The following is a 23,175-nucleotide window of genomic DNA, read 5'->3' on the forward strand; positions in this document are numbered from 1 at the left end:
TTTTCTTGGTTTTTATAGCATTTTCGAACCCAAAACCTCAAAAAAGTCAGTGTAACTATATTTGCTATATATTTTTATACAACACCTGAATAAATCCCCGTCATCTGATTGGTGAATTGTAGATCACGTGACATATTATTATTCGGTATAATGCACGGTGCGACCATGCGTTATACCCATGCGTTATACCGTTTCACTTTGCGCTTGTTCCATGACGCGGTATTTGCGTGCAAAATGCATGCTGGTGTGCGCGTTCAGCGTAGCGCGTATTGTTCCAAAGAGCCAGCGCTACAGCGTTGGGTTCAAACATTTTCGTGAAGGGGTAGTTCAACATCTTTGAAATCAAAATAAATTGTAGTTTATAATTTACCAATCAAATGACGAGAATTTGTTCAGGTGTTGTATAAAACAAATAACGAATGTTTTACGTTCGTGCGATGGAAAGAATAATTTCATTCGGTGACAGATTGAATGTTCTATTCCACTCGGCTTCGCCTCGTGGAATAGAACATTCAATCTGTCACCTCATGAAATTATTCTTACCATCGCACTCACAAACAGTCGTTATTTGTATACCAACCCCCCAATTCCATCCATTTCTGAAAATTACAGCAAAAGCAAATGATGTATATTCCCTTTAAACATTATACTATTGCATATAATATTTTTTTTTTTTATAACACCTCACCCACAGATTCTGTGTCTTGATTGGCCGAGAGCGAGTCACATGTTACTTTCTAATTTTGCTATCTTTCTGTGCACGGCCAAAAGTACTATGCGCATAGCAACCAAAGTACTATACCATTAGCAACCAAAGTACTATTTCCACGGCGCGGTATTTGTGTGCAAATGCATGCTGGTGTGCGCGTTGCGCGTTGTGCGTAGCGCGTATTATTCGAAAGAGAACGCGCCGCAGACTTGGGTTCAAACATTTCGTGAAGGGGTAGATTTTAAGAGAGAAATACATTTTCCACCAATTTTGTATTGAAATTGAAGTTTCTTTCAACTGTGTTCAGATTTAAATAATTTAAAATATTAAAATCAAGCAGAATCTGTGAGTGAAGTGTTATAAAACAAATATTGAATGCTTTATCTCGTGGTGAAGTAAAACTAGCCTCCCTCGGTGATCCATGGCCCATTCTATTTTCCCTCGGCTTCGCCTCGGGAAAATAGAATGGTCCATGGATCACCTCGGGAGGCTAGTTTTACTACACCACTCGAAGCATTCAATATTTGTATAATAGGGCCCTCCAGCATAATTCTATACTAGCGAGCGTGTGGTAGGAAAAACAATCGCGTACGGTGTGCCGAAGGCCCAAGGGCGGATCCAAGAGGGTGGAGGGGGGGGGGGGACCGGGGCCATGCCCCCCCCCAAAAAAACCCCGAACACCATTAAACATTTTTTTTGTATTGACGTTATAACAAAAGGCAGCCACTACGTACATCACCATCTTTTCACCAAAATTGGTTTAAAGTGTTCAGAAATAATTATTGCCTCAGATCGCGCCACAGAGCATCTAAAATTCATTTCCCCCGGGGCCCTTAACCCCAATTTGAAGGCGGACCGTGAATTAGGGTCCGCACAAAATATTCTTGTTTTGTCATTTTGGACCTTGTAGATCAATATTTCGACGGGTGCCACCTTGGCAACCTCGAGCAGTTTTTTTTTAAACAATTGATATGCAAATTAGCTTCCGCCATAAGGAAAAACATACACGTACGTTTTCTATATATCTTTACAGGATTTCGTCCAGGATTTCGTCCAAGCTTATCAATCGCGGGACCATGTTTGGGGTAAAACAAATTCATTAAAGCCATTTTCAATGACTAATTTATGTATTTTATGCATAATTTGCAAATTAGCATCCGCTATTATCAAAAATGTAACTTTAATCTATATGTCCGCAGGAATTTGTCCAATTGTATCAATCGAGGTGTTCCAACCCATGTTCTTACAATTAGGGGTCAACGAATTTCAACAATTTTGTATATATTTTATGCACATTATGCAAATTTAAAAAAAATAGGTATAACATCTATATATATTCTCCGCAGGAATTTGTCCAATCATATCCAACGAGGTGTCTAAACTCATGTTTTTAGGGTCAACGGTTTCATTAAAGCCATTTTACAATGATAATGTGTGTATTTTATGCATAATATGCAAATAAGCATTCGACATTATCGGAAATTTAACTAATTTATATTATTTAATTTATATTGCTGTTTTAGCCTCTGAAGAAGAACTTGCTAAGTTCGCAACGTCAGGCCACATTAATTTTTAGATTTATATATTTCAGGTCCACCCAGTCAGTAAGCAGTTTGCAGCAGTCTTACTTTTTTCATAATTTATATGGAGATATAATTATGTAAGACTTTGTCCAAATTGTCTAAAACGAGGTATTTAAACCCATGTTTTCAGGGTCAACGAATTCGTTGAAGCCATTCATACAATGATTATGTAAATAATGTGTGCATGATATTCAAATTAGCATCCGCCATTAGCAAAAATAATTGTTCTCTATACTATGCAGAATATCGTCCAAACTTATCAGCCGAGGTGTACGTGTCTAGATTCATGTTTTAGAGTCAATGGTAATGGTTTGTAATGGTTTAGTGGGATTTTCTTTCCAGGCGACATCTCAACCCAATACGTTCACCGTTGCCTAATGTCCCCTATAGGGGACCCCATGGAAGCATGTATTTTTCTTCCCTTTTTTTTTTTAAAACAAATTAAGATTGAAGATTAGTATTTTTACTTTGGCCAAACTTCAACTTCATTAACACGCATTAAGCATATCAGTTTCCCCACTAATTTAGATTTAAATATGTTTTGTTTATGGATAGTGATTCTTGATGTGAAAGGTATAATTTTATTTCCCAACATATAATAATTGAACTTTTTAGGGTGGTAATTGAAATAGGCGGAAAACCATGGAAACATATCCCATAATTTAGATTCATGGGACCCCTGCCCTCCCGCCTCCAAAAAATGTTGAGCCGACGCTGTGTCCAAATATTTTATGGAAAAAAATCTGTAAAACATTTCCAAAAAAAAATTCCTCAAAAATGGTAACGTTTTCTGAAGATCAGATTTTTACGAATACACAATATTAAACCACCTTCTGTTCAGCACCTCCCCCTTTCCATCACAACCATGTCAAAATAACCTATGTGTGCAAAGGACAGGAACGCTATAACGGACAGGTACTTCAAGTACATTTTAAACCTAAACTGAAATTTCAATGCATTTATTTTATTAGCAGGGCCAAACTGCACAGTCAGGGTGAAGTTTTTATATTTCGCACTAACACTTTAGTTTTACTTTTTTTTAGTCTGGCATGATGTAGCTTTCGTACGTAGGTTAACTTGTGTGGTGAATAACATAATTTTGTGGTGTAGGCTAATTGTGTGTCTCCTATGTGCACAATGAATGGGATTGATGTTTCTCTTAATACAAAATTCTGATATAACAAACAATTTGGCTTGGTCCAAACGAGTTTGTATTAACGAGACTCGACTGTATGTCCCTCAGCTTTGCAGATTCCACCATATCAACGAACTGCCGTGCTCTATAAATAGGGCAAGTAATGAGTAATGTACCTTTAGGTCGATAACAACTTTACTTGCTTCTAGCTTCCATGTGGTGTCGTCTCACTATCGGTGTCTTCAGGCCATGGTAATAGTAGCGTACAGGCCTATCTAGTAGCAGGCGATCATAGCGAATCAATAGCCAGTCCGGATAATTCAATAGGGCATGGATTGAGATAGTGAACGCTGCAACCCCGAGGTATTAATTGAGATCTGGTTCTATATAGAAGCCATGTCTTCCATGGGTGCTTAATGAAGATTTAGAGATCGAGGCTGGATTCTTCAATTTAAATGTATTTTGTATATATTTTACTGAAGTGAAGTAAGAAAGTCAAACTAAACTCATGGAAAATGGGTTACGCAAAAAGAGGGCACGAAAAACCCTTTCCTTAATTACCATAGGGGACTTTTGTGGACAAGAAACTACACCCTGCTGCTTACCATAGGCGACGTTAGTCGACCAAGAAACCACATACAGAACACCCTCAACACATATTTATTCACTGTTTATCAGCAAGCTGGCTTATTGGTTGGCTGCCCAGTTACATCAACCATACGTACATGTACCAGCAGAAAGAGTGTTTTCGGATCATTCTATACCAGCAGAAAGAGTGTTTTCGGATCATTCTAATTGTGTAGTTTAAAAGCTACTTTTCAACATTGTTTCAGTGGTTTTCAGGATGCAGATGTCAACCTTTGATAATTAAAAACTATTATTACTACCTATACGCATAATTATCTGCAAAGGTAATTTGTTCAAACTTCTTCAGGGCATGGGTGATAAGGCATTAACTACATTAACCCCAAACTTCCCAAATCCATCAAAATTCATTCCCCCATTTTGGGGATTCTGGTAGGCAAGCCATGAGTATCAAGTCCATCAAAAACAACCTTTGATAGTGGTGGTCTAAAGCATTATTTGAAGCAGGTTCAGTGATGGATTGTGGCGGACTTGGTCAAGTATAGTAAAAGACACTTTAAAGAAAATATGATTTAATCTTTGAAAATGTCAAAGTTGAATGTTGGAACAGAAAGAACGGTGGAGGGCACTGGAGGCAGTCAAGCTGCTCTGTCATTGCAATGTACCACTTTCAAGCAAGTTACACGAATAAGGCCACAATTGTTAAAATTCCCTCAGAATGCGAAAGTGCTGCTCCATGGAGCGTTGTTCATCAGCGAAATGAAGCGTTTCTTTAACATCTGCACCTTGATGCTTCAGCACGTCCACAAACTTTCTTACCTCTTCTCCTATATGTGGTCTCCCTGGATCCCTAACCTGCCGTGGTGTAACATGAACTTGCACTTTTATGCCGGAATCTGTTAGCCCTTGTAGTATCCTCTCATCAGTTACCCAAACTCTGGAATTCAAGTTGTGCCCAGCATCCAGCCAATACAAATCACTAAGCAGTTCCAAGAAGTCTTTTACGTCTGCATTTGTTTTTACTGACTCAAGTTCATATAAGAACTGATTGAGAATCACACAGCCTTTACTAAAGGCAACGATGGTAAGAGGGATATCTTTAGAAATAGGGGCCACCTCCATGATATTCGCCAGATGTAAGTTTACTCTGCCAATAGCAGACAGAAGAATGTGACGAAGATGCAATAAGCTGTCATAATACTCAAAGCTTGCTGGTGCACCAAACACAGTGCTTGGGAGAAAGTTGTCATAGCAACTGAAAGTATTCTCATGGATGCGGCTAGGTTTGATCAACCATACATAAGAATTCAGGAAACGGCGATGTAAGAGAGCAGATGTGTTTTCATAGCTCCAACACGCCCATCTCTGGTTTGTCGGGTGGTTCATCATCACCTTGTGCAAGTTCTTCAGAGAGAAATGAAAATGTATGTGTATGTGTTCACCATTAATAACATTTTGAGAATTTACAGGTTTGATGTACTTTAAAGACATAGTACATGTTATCATTTGTCCATGCTGTTTTTGTTTGAAGCAATTAAAGTGCTCAAAATTTAAAGAATGGTGCCTAACAACTAATCTGATGAAATTTTAGCTTACTGAATGCTATACTCCAAGATGTATTCCGAGAAAACAATATTCTAGGATCTTGATATATATTTTTCAACAATATTTCCGTCAGTTACTTTTTTGATAGGTGCAAATGATATACTCTACCTTTAAATTGAGATAATAGTATTTGAAAACAGAAATATTCAAAAAATGGTGGGAAAAAAGAATTGCAGGACATTTTTGACAAAGTTCAAGAGTTTGTCAAATTACCAAATTCACCAACATTTACCAAATTTAATTAGTCCACATTTTGTTTGCAATCGGTTACACATCCTTGAACGGATGCAAGCCAGCTAGTCTGTTTCCCTGACCTGATAATTCCATGACGTCTATAAAGGGTCAGGAAACCAGACTTCAAGAACAGCTTTTTGTGTCTTGGTTTTTCCAATAATAGGTCATCAGCCTCGGTCCAAAATTTTGGCAACCGGTATCAAATGAGGGGAATAATCATCACAGCGATTTTTGGCAAAGTATACACCTCCAGAGTTGGAAAATATGTGATAGATTTGTAGCGGTGGCAGCTTTTTGGGTGTTTAATATCACCCTTTTTAAAAAAATGTCCATCAAAATGCTTTTATAAGATGGGGTGATATTATTCAAATTAGGTTTTGCCCTTCACCGACGTTTTTTTTTTAAACACTGTATACTCAGTGTGTTACCTCCCGAGTGAAAGTTGGAAAAAAATCACTTGGGTGGGACTCGAACCCACGACCTCCTGCTTTCTAGTGCAGATGTCTTACCACTCGACCACCGAGCTAACGGGATCGGTTGGCCGGTTCGAATCTGATGTACATAGCAGCGGGTACCGCATAAACTATTATAAGATGGAATTTTTTTTTTCCAACTTTCACTCGGGAGGTAACACACTGAGTATACAGTTTTTAAAAAAAAAACGTCGGTGAAGGGCAAAACCTAATTTGAATCAAAATGCTTGTTACCACTCTAGGGGCGGTATGCCTTGCGCATGCGCACTATAATCATTTATGCTCTGATTCGATACTGACCAAATCTCCAGGCTGATGGCCTATAACTATGAACACAAAACTTTAAACAGCTCAGCGTAACAGTATTTGCTGTAAAATGCTAAGGCAAAAAAAAGAATAGTTCTGCTTCCGGTTACCCGACCGACCCTATTTTTAGGCTGCGACCCTAAACACTGAGATTTTGAGTTTCTAAAAAAATTATTAATCTACATGACGCCATGGGCCCTATTATTATGTACTATAATGTATCTTTTGCTTAGAAAATATTGGTTAAAGTGGTCAGAAATTGCCTCAGATAGCACCACAGAGCATTTAGAATCCAACAATTTTCGGGGCCCTTAAGCGGGCCCTGAACCCCACGCCTATAGACTCCAACCTCGAAAACAATGTTCACAAAATTTTCTTATGCCTTTAGCTGAGAAAACCTCGAAAATTATGTTTAAATTATTAGCTTTTGTGCTAAGATAATTATTGGTTGAAGTTATAAGAAATTGCCTCAGATCACACCACAGAGCATCGAAAATCTAATTTCCAATCCAACGCCAGTAGCTCAGAATACCGATAGCTGATTCAATGTCTCCAACCTCGAAAACGATGTTCAAATAATTATCTTTTGCCAAGAAAATATTAGTTAAAGCATGGAGGAATGTCGTAAGAAATTACTTCAAATCACACCACAGAACATCTAGAATCCAATTTTTTTCGGGGCCCTTAAGCGGGCCCGAACCCCACGCCGTAAGGGCTTCGCGCTTGCATCAGTTATGATCAAGGTATGTCCCCCCCCCACTTTTGAGAAGCGATTGACGCCCCTGCTTGACGCCCCCATGAAATGTTCCAGCCCCCCCAGTGCCCCCCACTGAAAAATTCCTGGCTACGCCACTGCATGCCGCGTGTTTCCCGAAATTTTTGACCGTAAAAACAAGTCTGTCGGCCCATGGTGAATCCCGGGACATACCGTTATTTCGTTTTACCGTTTTGGATTTCCTCAAAAACAAAAACAATAAACGAACCAATGACCGGTTTGTCGTTTTACAGTTTTGTAAAACGGCAAACGGTAATATAAGATAAATACAGTTATTCCGTTTTTTCAGTTTCATAAATTTCATTACAGCAAAACGATCAATGATTTTTGTTTTACAGTTTTACACAAATAACTTTGAAAAATAGCAAAACGGTCAGTATTCAATACAGACTGTTTTTTCTTTTACTTCAGTGTCATAGTTAACAGTCCGTAGTGCATTTTGTGGCGGTACTTATGGTGGGCAAGGGGTGGAGGGGGATCATGCCGTGCACGAAGAAGTGTTACCTCGGCATAATTTGTGCGTGGTGTGATTCCTGGCGTGACCCTGACCCCCATCTACTGCGATTCAGTTGGTGGGGCCGGCTTGAAGAGTTGCAAGCAAAAATGATGCTGGAAAATTTCAAGGGGGGACATTTCATAATGGATACAGGATGGTAAGACGTATGAAGAAGTTGCAGATATGTTGGAGGAAATTGGAGTCCAGTGCGGCTCTTCAATAGCCAATATTCTCAAATTCTGTCGTGAGAACTGGAACTACATAAATGTGAGGAGGGCAATTTCACAGGCAGTGACCGTCCCAAGGACACATTAACATTCCAAGGTGCATTGCTATAATTGCCAACTTAAACCTGAATAAAAAAATGGTTGACAAGACTATTGACCGTTTTGGCATTGTCATGTTTTGTAAAACAATACTCTAAAAATAAAGCAGCTATACCGTTTATCGTTTTTTACAATTTACAAAAACAATAAAAAGGTAATTGTTTGACCGTTTTACAAAACTGTAAAACGACAAAACGGTCAATGGTTCATTTACTGTTTTTGTTTTTGAGGAAATCCAAAACGGTAAAACGAAATAACGGTATGTCCCGGGATTCATGGTGGGCCACTCGCCACACATGCACGCATCACACACCTCGGAGTTTTGGCCAGCTCCCCGCGTCTTGACTAGCGTTGTGCATAAGGTGCATAAGGTGCACAACGGCCTGAATTTTTCATTAGCTGTTTCGGTGTACACACCGAAACAGCTCTTGTTGTCGTTAAGATTTTTTTTTTCTTCTACCAGTCCACTTTGGCATTTTTAAAAATCTGATCAAGTTCAGACTTGGTACATACTTAGACAACCACCCACAGATGGTCCTAGAAGAAATTCGTGACCGTGACGTCACCAGGTGTCCGGTTACGTCACATTAAAGATGCATTTTCCCCCTATGTTTTGTACACGTTTTAAAACACTCCACCTTGGCACCTTCATAAATCCGATCGACCTCAGACTTAATACATAGTTAGACCACCACCCACAGACGGTCCAAGAAGAAATTGGTGATCGTGACGTCATCAGGTGTTGGGTTACGTCACATTAAAGATGCTTTTTTCCCCATATGTTTTGTACACGTTTTAAAACACTCCACTTTCGCACAGCTTCGTAAATGCGATCGACCTCGGACTTGATTCATACATGTACTTAGACCACCACCCACAGATGGTCCTAGAAGAAATTGGTGATCGTGACGTCATCAGGTGTTGGGTTACATCACATTAAAGATGCACTTTTTCCCATAGGGTTTGCACACGTTTTAAAACACTTTACCGTACTTTGGCACTTTTGGAACTCCGATCGACGTTAGACTTGGTACACACTTAGACTACCACCCACAGATGGTCCTAGAAGAAATTCGTGATCGTACCAATGCCGAAATGTGTTATAGATGAAAATTCAAGTGATGTCATCATCAAATGTCATGTGACGTCCCTTAAAGGGGCATTTTGTTCTCTATATAGGCCTATATTTACAGACCTATATGTTCGATTTGGTTAAAACTTGACATGTACGTATAATGTGCTGTTATAGATGACATTTTTAGTGACGTCACTGATTGTTCATCACATGCACAGAGTATTTCGAATATCCGAAACAGCTTGTGTTTGTCCACAAACACATTTCTAGTTATTTTTTGAAATTATCGAACATAAATATATTGACAATAATTAAAGGTAGGTTTTATTCACTTTTTGTTGCCTTTTCGTGTACAGCTTTTGTAGTGCAATGGAAATAGTTCAGGCTAAAACTTCGCATATAATTGAATACCCCATTCAATCTGCATAAAACAAATTGGCAAAAAAATAAAAAATTCCGACCGACCGACCCTATTTTTGAAAGCCATGTAATCGGAAGCAGAACTATTTTTTTAGGCCTAACCCCTAATCCAAGCATTTCTGAAAATTAACGGAAAAGCAAATGTTGTATATTCTTAAATCTTGCTCATCATTCCAGAGGAATTGCAAATTTTGTGATCAAAACATGACAAAATGTTTTAGATGTAATTTCAGGAATAAGAACAGCTTATTGTGTGAGAAACAACCCTTTCCACATGACGCCATTTCGAAGCTTGAATCGCTAGGCCTAATCTTCTAAACCAAAGCACAATACCAAAAATGCACAATTTCTGAGTTTTTCCTGAGACGGGCCCATGATATAGAGGAAGTTTGGTAATACTGGGCTCAAGTAATGGATGGAGGACTCTCAGCGGCTCAGCCCAACTATGTGCCTGATTTTTAGACACTGACACTTTTTGATTACCAGATTAAATTCAAAGTACTGTTCCCCCCCCCCCGAACACTCTATCGTAAACCGAATATCTGAATAGCAATTGTTTTAAATTTGATTACTTGAAAAACGAAAAAGGTACATGTTGTGTGGTGATATTACATGCCACACTTTTGTTAGTTTGTTAGAAGTCATTACCGTGCATGAGTTGAGAGCTTCATGAGCAATAGGCTTATAAGCTCAATTTTTCTTCTTTGAAATTTGTCTAATACCAGCTACTGCTACACATGTACCTTATTAGGCCTATTATTTGAATGGGCCTTCATGTCAATTTTCAACAAGCCTGAAACGCAGGTACACGCAAATTACAAGCAATGGCCAGTGTAGGCTGGTAAGTGCATTTAAAGACGAATATTTGATAAGTTAAAGTTGGAATAATTGAAAACTAAATTATGAATTAAAAAATGCACAGTCCTAGTCAAATTACACTTAAATCCTGTATGTACATGTACCAGAAAATGGAGCCATCTCTTTTGGTTCCCAAACCACTTGCAGTCCAACGTAATAGAAATATGAAATATTTTTTCTTAATTTGCCCGCTTAGGAAAACTCCCCCAAAGGTTAACTTAAAGATTATATATAGATTTGTTCAGGAGTGCCATTTTAGTCTCATAAATGAGGGCCAGAAGCCTACATACACATGTAGTAGACTGCCTCTATATCATGGGCCCAACCTGTGGGAAATTGTCAGAAATTTGCAGGCACGGATCCAGAAGGGGGGGGGGGGTTCAAACTCCCCCAGCTCTGTCAAAAAATGTTGTTTCATAGAAATTCATGAAAAATAATGCGAATTCCCCCCCCCCCTCCGCCACCGCCTCATAAGTCTGAAATTTCGGATGTATGAGGCGTCGGACTTATGAGCGGACCCCATTCAGACAAGGCCTCAGGTTGGTTTCCAAAATGACATCATGTGAACTGAGAAAAGTTAATATACATTATTTAATTTACAAACATTAATTTACAATGTATACTTTTGCAAATGGAATTAATTCCTACATTTGGCTTCATAATTTGTGTGATTGGAATCAATTCATATTTCTGTACAATTTTAAATAATATCATGAATTGTTTTAATTAAGAGATGTTTTTACCTGCACGTCACCAGGAAAGAATACCACATGTCTCTTGAAAGATGAACCAGAGATACGAGGTTCAGTTTGTTGTTTGGAGCTGTTGCCATTCGTGACTGCGGAAAATAAAATATCATTTTGACGTTTGCCGACACCAGCTATATTTTCAAGTGTCATGAATATCAGGCCTTGAAGGAAATCTCTTTGAGCCATTCTCCCTCCCAGTAGCCTTGTGTATGTTCAGCTTCCGGAGTATAACAGTAGAACTTCATGGTGAGGCTTCATTGCAATTTATCCACCCTTTCACAGGAAATCTTTGGTTGTCGCAGAAGTTTTATCTGAAACAACATAATAAAAAATTCAAATGGTTTCACCAGCAAAACTCAAAACTCTGTCTGTCAATGGAAGTTGAAAAATCGTTGTGGTGAGTCATTTGACATATATACAATATCTAGCAACTGCCCCGTGCATCCAACAAATACAACTATGCACTACACAAACACAATAAACCAAATTGCTCCATCCAAGTTTCCAACGTTGGGATAAGTGTGGTAGATATATGTTTATTTTGGTTGGTAGGGCAATCCCATTGCAACCCAAATTGGGCTAAACTGGGATGTTGTGCAGAGGTGACATCAACAGCCAGATGGATAAGGTGCTAAAAGTGAAAACTGAAAGAGAATCAAGAATTTACAGTATTGCCATACGAGTGCATACCTATGTCCTACCGATGTTCCCCAACCCTTACCCTAACCCTAACGATTTCGGGGAACATCGGCATTGCGGAACATAGGTATTGGGGAACATCAGGTACATGTAGACCCCTTGCCATATACTGTAGTCAAGGCTGCAGCATCACTCTGATGGCAGGGATTCAGTTTGAAAGACCTGTATGGTGCTTCCACAGTGCTTCCCGCATATAAGTCGGAAACCGTTTCAATGAGAAAAGTAAGGTCTCACGTTATAAATTTTTCGTTGAATGTAACGTTAGTGTGCACGTACCTGGGCCCAATTTCACGGCGCTGCTGTGCTTAGCACAAAATAGGTTTGGCTTGTAAAAGCAGGTTACCAGCCAAAACTCCATGTGATTTTCATGCTATAGCAAACAACAGGTCAATAGCAAACAACAGGTCAATACTACTCAAGAGCAATATACATCACATGGAGTTTTGGCTGGTAACCTGCTTTTATAAGCCAGACTTTTTTGTGCTAAGCAAATTTTTGTGCTTAGCAGCGCCGTGAAATTGGCCCCTGTACACAGACCCTGGAATCTGGCCCCTGTACACATGATGGCTAGCCACGCGCCACGCGCCGCGGTTTGTAATCTTTCGACGCGTTGGAAATGTATACATTTAACTGAAACAATTTACAACTGACTGGTTCCCGGCCCTGAAATGCAGTTAAGTACGATCATAGAGGGCACTGGGACCAGTGTATTTGTGCACGAAGCTTTCATAATGGGTTTACTCGAAAAATGACGATTTTTATAAGCTACAGGTTTCCTTCTTACACATCAAATCACCTGTTAAATGAATATAATCTATCATCCTTTCCGATGGTACTACCGCTGATCTAAGGTGAACCCGGCAAATTGTCCAAATGTGTAAACCAAACTCAAAAGCGAACGATGTTTTTCCTTTTCATTTTGTATGAAGCCCAGGAAGGGACAGGGTGGATTTTTTTTTGGAATTTCCTAATTCGTTCGCACGAATTCCTAATTCGTTTGCACGAATTGCTAATTCGTTCGCACGAATTCCTAATTCGTTCGCACGAATTAGTAATTCGTTCACACGAATTGCTATTTCATCATGTTCGTTCGCACGAATTAGTAATTCGTTCGCACGAATTACTAATTCGTGGGAACGAATTAGTAATTCGTGCGAACAAATTACTGGAGTTATTCGTGCGAACGAATTGGTAATTCCTGCGAACGAATTACTAATTCGTTCCCACGAATTAGTAATTCGTGGGAACGAATTAGCAAACTCCAGTAATTCGTGCGAACAAATTACTGGAGTTATTCGTGCGAACGAATTGGTAATTCGTGCGAACGAATTACTGGAGTTTGCTAATTCGTTCCCACGAATTACTAATTCGTGGGAACGAATTAGTAATTCGTTCCCACGAATTAGTAATTCGTGCGAACGAATTAGGAAATTCCAAAAAAAATTCCACCCTGTCCCTTCCCGGACTTCATAATTTTGTACGTTTTTGGTCCATAATTATTGTTTTTTTTATAAATATTTGAAAAGGTTTTTAGCGCCGTTACCACACTGTAGAGACAATTTATATCTTTGTTCACTTGGTCTACTGATAATTTTTGGTTTGAATCATCTTTTAAGTACGTTGAGAAGGATACATTTTAAGACATGAAAACCAGACAATCGTTCAGTGCGTCGTCTGCTACTGCTGTTTGCAAGCCGACGACACGGAGGAAACCATTGTGCATGCGTGAAAAGACAACTAAATGCACGCACGGTCTATGGGATAGCGCTCTAGTAATTTAATATAGCTCTATGAGTAGATCCCAGTTTACTTTTTTTTTTATGAGTGGTGAGATGTGAGTAGTTGTGCGGTAGTCAGAAAATACAAATCTGGCAGTATTCTGTTGGATCTGCTGAAGGTGATTATGTCAGTAACTGTGTTGGGGTTCCAAACTTCACATGCGTTCTCGATTTGCGGACGAACTAATGTTATAGGCTCTTGCATTAACCTGTTTTAAGCAAGGCGACAAAGTTCTTCTTAAGAGACCCAGCGTACGGCTTGCTTTATGTATAATTTTGGAAAAATGGTCTTTCCATCTCAATTCGTGTGAAATTGTAACACCCAGGTAGCCGTGTTTTTGGACACAGGTTACTTGCTCACCCAGAAGAGTGTTTCTTTGGGCTACGTTAGTGGGTGAAAACTGCACTTTTTATGTTAATGCTCATTAACCACTGATTTGATCACTCTACAAGGGTATTCAGGTCATCCTGAAGAATTTGTTGATCATCTGCTGTCTTAATCTGCTTAGTACACAATACTGTCGTCTGCAAAGAGTTTAATAATTGATCGAATGTGTTTATTAACTTAACAAGTCTTAAAGCATTAGCATGGGCCCCAAGACTGATCCTTGGGGGACGCCTGAAGTAACATCAGTTCATTGTGTTCCATTAACAGAAACGGCTTGTTTACGATGTGAAAGGAAACTAATGATCCAGCCTAGAGTGTTGTCACTGTTGTGTGTGATGCCATAGTACTGCAACTTCATTGCTAAAAAGCTGATGGGAGACTTTATCAAACACCTTACCAAAATCAAGGTGTATGACATCAGCTTGACCTTTATGATTGAGTGTTTCAGACCAGTCGTTTGTTGAATTTACCAGTTGTGTAACCGTTGATAGGCGGTCCCTGAATTCATGCTGTTTGTCAATCAGAATATTATTTGAATTACATGTAAGGTGTTTGGCACTTTACACAGATATCAGTGAGATAGGTCTATAGTTACATGCTTCAGTTTTTGGTCCGCTCTTGTGGATTGCTGTCACCATAGCCTGTGGCCACTCAGTTGGTACTGTATTGGTGTCATATATGACTGTTAAAATATCTCAGAGCTGGAGCCAACTCATGAGCAACAATCTTAAGAAGACGTGGAGAAATTTGATCAGGACCAGCTGCCTTAGATGGTTGAGCTTTGTGAGTTGTTTTGCTGCACCCTCTATGCCAATGTAGAGGTATGGAATAGACTTGTATGGTGTCTGGCCCCGCTTGGAAAATAAAAAAAATAAAAAAATCTGCTAGATCACACGCTTAACTCTAGTGTATGATCTACATGTAGCATCCTTTTATTCTGGATTTTTCGATTTTCATCTGGTCACCCTGACTGGCACAAGCACACTACACAACATAGCCATGACAGCACCAACCCACCGAAATCATAAATATTGTTCATATTTTGAGTCAATCATTTGCTCCGTGAATGACTGTTGCACGGTATGAGATATGTTTTATGTCATCTGGGTTTGAATAACAGGGGATAAGGAGCATTTTTGTGGAGTCCGTTTTTTTAGGGACTCCGCAATTATTGGACCTATGAAAACAATACGTTTGACTCCAGCTCTATATTTCGAATTCCCGATGAGCATATGAGCTGGAGTTACTCAAGGTAATGCTAGCCCAGACGATTTCACCGTCTCACCAGATGTGATGAGGGAGTCCTTTGTTGCAATGAACACACCATCTACCCCTAGAACTCTGGGGCTCTGTGTGGACGGACATACGGATAGACATAGTGATTGCATGGTCTCTTTCCTGAAGTTCGTTCAGTCGAGACAAAAATTGATGGTTTTGGTGACTTCTTATTAAAGAAAAACCATCTGTTTCCGCTGTCATGGCTGTGTATTGTATGTGTGGGTTTGTTTACGGTGTAAATCGAGGACACACACGTGCAACATCATTGGTGAATCCAGGACAGGGACCAAGTCGAGGATGAACTCGATTAGAAAAAGTGTACAAAACCAATGAGAGCTGTTGCGAAAAAGTTAGTATAAACAAAGGAAAAGGGAAGAGAAACAAATGAAAATCCTCAATTTACACCATCAACAAAGGTGGATGCGCATGCGCATGTGTTAGCCAGGCCAAGGGTGACTAGATGAACATTTTAAAAAATCAAGAATAAAAAAATGTGCTAGTCTGGTTCCCTGACATATGCCTGACTTGACAATTTTCCCCCACGCCCAGATGTCTAAATTGTAGGTCAGGCGGCCTTCGTGGCTAAGAATAAACATGACAACATTGACTGTTTCCCGGGCCCCCTAAAATATTGGAGTCTGAAGGACGACGGGAACAGGAAACAAGACTAGCTTATCGCTAGCATCAGACCAATCACAGGGCGCTTCAATTGGTCACCTGGATTTGTCACTTCAATGGGCCAATCACATGGCGTCTCAATTGAGCGTCTCCATGATGACCAGTCAAAGTGCCCTGTGATTGGTCTGTCTGATGCTAGCCAGAAAACAGTCTAGCCAGAGCCCAGAGCCATGCACAAGTCAATTTTTCCTGACTTAAAAAATAGCAGCAATAAACATGGCGTGTGCGACTAGCTTCCAAAAACAATGTAGGAGGAAAATCCGAAGAGCCCACTGGAACTACATCAATAAAGTCATTCAGGAAAGCCTCGCAAATAACAACAGTAAGCCATTCTGAAGATACATAAAAAACAGACGCCAAGTAATGTCGGTGTTGCCCCACTAAAGCACAAGGGGACCTTGTACATCTAAGGCAAAATTTCTCATCGAACAGTTCAAGTCAGTGTTTACACAGGACAAAAATCGTGATCTCGCAGAAGTAAACATAAAAGTAGATCAACCAATTCCACATATCGTCATCCACTCGGTCGGTGTAGCTAAGCTGCTGAAAAAGATTAACATTACAAAAGCACCTGGACCAGACAACCTATCAAAGGCCGTGCTGAAAAATTGTGCAGACAATGTCGCACCTGGGCTGGTCTTGCAGCAATACACCAAACTTCTCTTGACTCCGGCATCCTACCTGAAGATTGGCTTAACCCCATGCGTACCGAAAGCGGTCATGGCCGCGGCCGCTAATCCTCATTGGAATGCAGTTGCCAGCTGTGGTATGCCAAGGCACACGGCTAGTGGGTAGTTCCACAGCTACTGCTTTTGTGCAGTCCCGCTACCACACAAAGGCTGTGCAGTCATGTGGGCCACTTGCTCTATGTGTGGAGGAATGTCCCCATTACACCCCGTCCTTAAGGGGTTAAGGCCAATGTATCCTGTGTTTTCAAAAAAAGGAGACAAACACCTAACCGAGAATTACCATCCAATCTCCCTAACCTCAGTACCCTGTAAGCAACTGGAACATATCATTTACAAACACGTCATTTCACACCTTGAATATCACCAAATCCTCACACAGTTAAACCATGGTTTTCGTCGTGGCTATTCCTGTGAAACACAACTTACAGTTACATTACATGACCTACTAAAATCTTTCGACGCGAAAAAGCAAGTTGATATTGCCATACTCGACTTCAGTAAAGCATTTGACACCATCCCACACAATAAACTCCTCCACAAGCTCCACAACTACGGCATCAGGGGCCCTCTACATCAGTGGTTAACCTGCTTTCTCACCCAACACACAATGAGAGTGGAAATTTGAAAGAGTAGCTTCTCAGGAAGTGCCGGTCGACTCTGGGGTCCCCCAAGGGACAGTGTTGGGTCCCTTGCTGTTCCTTTGCCTCATCAATGACCTTCCAGCCAGTGTGACATCCAAAGTTCGTCTCTTCGCAGCCGACTGCCTGCTTTACCGACAAATAGATGACCCCAGTGATCATGTCATCCTCCAACAAGACATCGAAAACCTCGAAACTTGGGCGGGAAAATGGGGAATGCGCTTCAATGCAAAAAAAAAGTAACATTCTCAGCATTAGGAACAAATCAACACGTTTCTACACATTAGACAACACTGTTCTTCATCAAGTACCTAGCAACCGGTATCTTGGTATACACATCTCTGAGGACCTCAAATGGAATCCACACGTAGGCCTATCCAGTATATCCAAGAAGGCTGGCTCCACTTTAGGCTTTCTTCCTAGAAACCTTAGGAGTTGCCCAGTCAACTGCAGAACTGCCTACCTAGCCCTAGTACTAGTAGGACCAATCTTGGAATACGGCTCTACAGTATGGGACCTTTACATAAAAGCCAATATTAACTGACTAGAACGCATCCAACATCGAGCTGTACGCTTCATCAATGGATGGAGAATACAGATCACAGAAACCCAGTTTCCTTGAGCACTAAAATGCTACAAAATCAACAACTACAATCTGCAAGACAGAAGGAAACAATTACGACTCATATTCATGTACAAGGTGGTTAAGGGGCTAGTGCCAGCCATACCATCTCAGCTCTACCTAATATCTAAAAAACCTGGCAGACTAATCTGACCAAGGACACTTTTCAACTCCACAACAATACACTCCATTGAAAGGAGCTTTCGCTGTCAACTCAAGGTGCTTCAGAGTTCCTCGGAGCAACACAGATCAATTCAGGTACTCCTTCTTCAACAGAACTATAATTGACTGGAACCATCTAGAGGAATGCCTAGTCCAAGCCGACTCTGTTGACACCTTCAAATCCCTCATCAGCCGCGGACCTCTCTCTCCATAAGTTACTGTACAACGAACACCCTCTCTCTCTCCCGTTGCTCTTATGCCAGAATTGGTTTCTTGCAACGTATCCTCGACCCTCCATTATTTGCGCAGGTAACACTTGCATACGCGCGTGTGTTGTCAAACACAAATTGAAGGTAAATGCAAGTCCGGGTAACTAGGACTCTACGGATCGCTTTTTTAACATTTGGACATGGTCGGGCGATAGTAGAGTCCGAGATCGATGGCCCTATTGCACTTACTATTAATTTTTTTTAACCATTTTCACTCGCACCCCCAATCAAAATCGTCAGATTTCACCCCCTAAATGGTCTTCAAACTACCTTATGCGCCCCTGTAGGCTTCAGTGGGAAGTGAAAATACAAATGATGGTGGTTAGGTTTACATACCTTTGGGAAGAATAGAGAAATTTCACCTTCAATTCGGGAAACAAACGCCTTGTTTGAGGCTGCCATTTTGAATTCATGAAAAATAGACTTGTGCATGGCTCTGGCTACACTGTTTCCTGGCAAGCACCACAAGGCACTTTGATTGGTCACCTGGATAAGTGACCTGGTCAGGTGACCAATCACAGTGCCCTTTGATTGGTCTATCTGATGCTTGCCAGTAAACAGTGTAGCCAGAGTCATGCACAAGTCTACTTTTCATGAATTTAAAATGACAGCCTCAAACAAGACGTTTGTGACAAGGATGTTTCCCGAATTGAAGGTGAAATTTCTCTTTTCTTCCCAAAGGTATGTAAACCTAACCACCACCATTTGTATTTTCACTTCCCACTGCCTACAGGGGTACATAAGGCAGTTCGAAGACTGTTTTGGGGGTGAAATCTGACAATTTTGATTGGGGGTACGAATGAAAATGGTAAAAAAAAAATAATAGTAACAGCAATAGGGCCATCGATCTCGGACTCTACTATCGCCTGACCATGTTAAAAAAGCAATCCGTAGAGTCCTAGTTACTTATACTCGGACTAGGTAAATGCGTAGATAAAGGACCGCGTACACCTACAGATACAGATACAGATACAGACTAGGAACCATAACTTTGGAAATTTCTGTCCTGGATGACATGGATGAGAAGACAGTCTTGATCAAAATCGGTAGCAAAGTCGCTACATCAGAGGTTTAGCGTTAGGAGCATCGGCTGTCTGGCCGTACTACAGAGCCAGCCCGACTCCCTGTCATCGTTTGAAATAAGTCAACTTTACATGCTTAAATGCCTTAATTGCTATATTAAGTAAGGTTCATTGGTAATCCTTACTTTTAGGACACCTCTATGTTTTATGAGTTCTGTTCAAAACTGACTTTTGTAATTGCAGATGACTGTCCAGTACCAAAGTGACTTTTGCAGGCTAAGGCCAAAAAAAAAAAGTCTCCGGTTTCTGGTATGCGCGCGCGTCGCCGTAGCCATGCGCGTCAGCAAAATGAAAAAGGTTTTTTTTCAATACAAGATGATGTTTCAAAACCGCCAAACTCACTGGTTTGACTGGAATTCTGCTGCTGCACAATTTTAACGTGTTTTTAGATGGGGTTATGATCGAGAATAAGATTTATGTGGCCTCTCTGGACTCCCATATATTTGCACTAAGTTTAGTCGGGCACCATTTGCAGTCATCAGCCGACATTTGAAGCCAAAAAAAAAAAAAAAAAACAGGTAAAAAAAAAAAAAAGCCGCGTCGCCGCAACACTTTTGGGGCAAACTCCATACCAGAAACCGGAGACTTTTTTTTTTTTGGCCTAAAGCAGTCTTTTTTCTTCATATAAACTCATGTTTAGTTGTAGTTTTGAAAGCACTTTCAAAGAAAATGTGACTTTCCTACCTTTTTTCGGAGTCAGACGTGCATACATAGTTCTCACACGCGTGAAAGCCCTACATAATGAAAGCCCGATGCTGATTGGCTGCTAAAAAAAATAAATAAGATGTTCATTTTTTATCTTCCAAATCAGCATCGAGCTTTCATCGCATCGAGATTTCACATTTGCCATCTTCTTGGTTTTTTAGTCTGTTTTCTGGTTGTCAGATGTCGTCATCTTTTACCCCTGAATTTCCCTCATAAATCAAAGCCCTGCCCTCTTTCCACCAAATTAAACCTGCTGATATTTAAGAAGGTGTCATTGCCAATTGTTCAGATGTGCCAAAAAAATATCATAATGTCAATTTTGAGTGTCATTTATTCAACTGTTTTGGTGAGTCTTTCCCTTCCTATAAATATACAGATATAGGAACGGGGTCCCTACTAGCCCAGGTTGGACGAAGTCTTCATTGCAATACGACCCTCCGTAACGTAGGGAGGAAAGGGAGTCCTAGTCGTATTGCAATGAAGACTTCGTCCAACCTGGGCTAGGAGGAAAGGGAGTCCCCCAGGGCTAGGGTCCCTACCGGTTTATAGGCCTACCTTTGCTCATGGAGGAATAAGAACATTCAAACAGTCGAAGATTGTAAAAATTGAATTGAAGTAAAAATGTAAACTTACGTCAATAACATTGGATAAAATATGAGATTTCATAACTTAATCGGGTCGATACGATCTGTTGCCGTTGGCTGTGTTTTGTACATTCGTACAGTAGGTATACATGCTGGTACATGGACGCCTAGTTTTAGTCCATAGAAAGAGCGCCCTCCATAGCATGCAAAGATGCTCCATACTAGTATAAAAAGCGTACTGTAGCCTAGCCGATGACGCGTCATGAACATGTTTTTAATTTGCATCGAACATGTCGACAGTGGTGTTTGAAAGCATGATTTTGACATCAAACTAGGACTTTGGAGGGCGTAGTAAAAAGTATCTGATGCCTAAGGTATGTGGTGTAAAAACATCAGGATTATTCGGAATCGGAGAAAATTGCATTTTGATGTTGGCGTCGTGGGCCGGCCGTGGGCAGCACGCCTCTGTACGCTAGGGGGCGCTGTTTAAAAAATACGGTCGTATCCATAGACATATAACCTAGACACGACATTATCTGTTTTACGTTGTAAATTCTGTGAGCAAAACGGGTTGCGTCACATGGCTTAATTACGCGATATGCGAATGTCATGCATAAGTATGGCTTCGATTTACGCACACACTTCTTAGCTATTCTATATGCGCAGCATTTTGCTGACAGGCGCAATAGCAAATGTCGTGTCTAGGTTTTATTATATGTCCGTGGTCGTAGCCTAGCCCCGTATGGGTTTTTTTCCCCATACCACACGCTATGCTGGAGGGCCCTATATTGTTGATGTACCCTAACGTGGCGCGGCCCCCAACGTGGCGCACTTTGATTTTTCGCCTGTAGCACCTACCTAGAGCAAAAGTTTTAACTGAAATTTCACAGAAAATGAAATTCATCAAGTTCTAAAACACTCCTGTTCATAAATCGCGAGTTTATTTCCCCGTAACAAAGTTACAAGAAAATTTTATTTTGGCGTGATTTTCCGATTTTATTTTCAAGTGCAAAGTGAACCCTTTGAAAATGCCCCCAAAAATAAGAAAATAATTTTCTGACAAACATCTGGCTGGGTATGTTAGTAAAGATAATAATTATTTATCAGAATTTATCAAGTTTACAGAAATTCTATGTTAATTTGGAATTTTCTGAGATTTATTCAAGTAAGCCATGTAAAGCCCAGTTCATACTTCATGCGAAAGCAAAAAAAAATGGAAGAAAAAAGAGAAAAAAAGGAAAAGAACAAGAGGCGCAAAGTCGTATTGCTGTAAATTTAATGGGTTGGGGGATGTCCGTGCCCCCTCTAAATCTGATAAATCGAGAATATGATGGAAAATACAGGCATTTGGGGGGGAATATGTTTTGCCCCCCTCTTGAAAAAAATCCTTGGGGCACCCATGTTTGGAAATATATAAAAACCTCTGACAAGACTCTGCGACTACTCTGATCATCATGAAAACTGTTAGACTGAAGCACTAGAAATATCAATATGCCGGCTAATGGGCGTTACATGAGAATTCAAATGTAGACCTGACCCTGGTAGTTTGATCGAAGCTTTTGATGGCAATGCCCAAGACCATCTTGAACTTGCAGACAAGCTTGCCATAAACAGATCTACTTACAGGTCAATTAGCAACATATCTCAGATCTGACCAACTCGGCACCTCCCAATGTGCAAAATTTGAAATGTTTCTCAGTACTCAGTCCACACATTACTGATTTTCATTGAGCAATCCTTTCCATTGATATTTGCGAGCACGTTCCCTGTGACCTTATGTCTAATAGGTTACAAATCCCCTCTCTCCAGCAAAGACGTGATCATCTCTGTTTAACGTTTGGTAAAAACCTTCTCTCATCTCATAAATACCGTGACTGGCTCCCACCCAAAAGATCAAATAACCTTTACAAGAATGTGCAATCCCATTCTTAAAGAGGTTGTGGAATGCTCGAAGACATTTCCGTCATCTTTCGGGTATATGTAGCCTAAGGTGTGATGAAATAAAAACGACTATTGTTTCTGTCATAAAATGAGTACAAAAGGTACTTTTGAGAGCTGTTTTTCAAGTCCTGTCATGCCTGTTTCGACCCGAAATTTGTATAAAAGTCGTCGTTGCGGGCAGCAAACAAAACACAGTAAATCGTGACGTAATAAACAGGACTCCCGATGCAAAGTAGCATAAATGAGTCCTGTTTATTTCGTCACGATTTACTGTGTTTTGTTTGCTGCCCGCAACGACGACTTTTACACAAATTGCACGTTCGGGTCGAAACA

At 40.3% G+C, this 23,175-nt stretch overlaps 1 protein-coding gene and 1 long non-coding RNA gene across 5 annotated transcripts in view; one reads left to right on the top strand and one right to left on the bottom strand.

Annotated features, from left to right (window-relative positions):
• Nucleotides 1-4,294: 4,294 nt before the first annotated feature.
• Nucleotides 4,295-21,097, bottom strand: LOC119719367 (UPF0565 protein C2orf69 homolog). 2 transcript variants are annotated; one of them, XM_038188796.1, is made up of 4 exons: nucleotides 20,951-21,075; nucleotides 20,297-20,378; nucleotides 11,324-11,640; nucleotides 4,295-5,416 (listed from the first exon to the last, which is right to left on the bottom strand). In XM_038188796.1, the coding sequence occupies exons 3-4, from the start codon at nucleotides 11,513-11,515 to the stop codon at nucleotides 4,715-4,717; spliced, it is 894 nt and encodes a 297-aa protein (XP_038044724.1). In that variant the 5' UTR covers nucleotides 11,516-11,640; nucleotides 20,297-20,378; nucleotides 20,951-21,075; the 3' UTR covers nucleotides 4,295-4,714. The 2 variants fall into 2 exon arrangements, with proteins under 2 accessions (XP_038044724.1, XP_038044723.1); XM_038188795.1 differs by lacking the exon at nucleotides 20,297-20,378 and having other exon boundaries at nucleotides 20,951-21,097.
• Nucleotides 21,098-21,105: 8 nt separating this feature from the next.
• Nucleotides 21,106-23,175, top strand: part of LOC119719368 — a 33,050-nt gene continuing 30,980 nt past the window's right edge. For 2 of the 3 annotated variants that reach the window (XR_005269914.1, XR_005269911.1), the window contains exon 1: nucleotides 21,113-21,275. This is a non-coding gene — a long non-coding RNA (uncharacterized LOC119719368). Of the gene's footprint in view, nucleotides 21,276-23,175 lie in introns of all 3 variants that reach the window. The other variant, XR_005269912.1, reaches the window with a different exon arrangement.

The sequence above is a fragment of the Patiria miniata genome, unplaced genomic scaffold (genome assembly GCF_015706575.1).
Source record: "Patiria miniata isolate m_02_andy unplaced genomic scaffold, ASM1570657v1 HiC_scaffold_8, whole genome shotgun sequence".
Lineage (NCBI taxonomy): Eukaryota > Metazoa > Echinodermata > Asteroidea > Valvatida > Asterinidae > Patiria > Patiria miniata.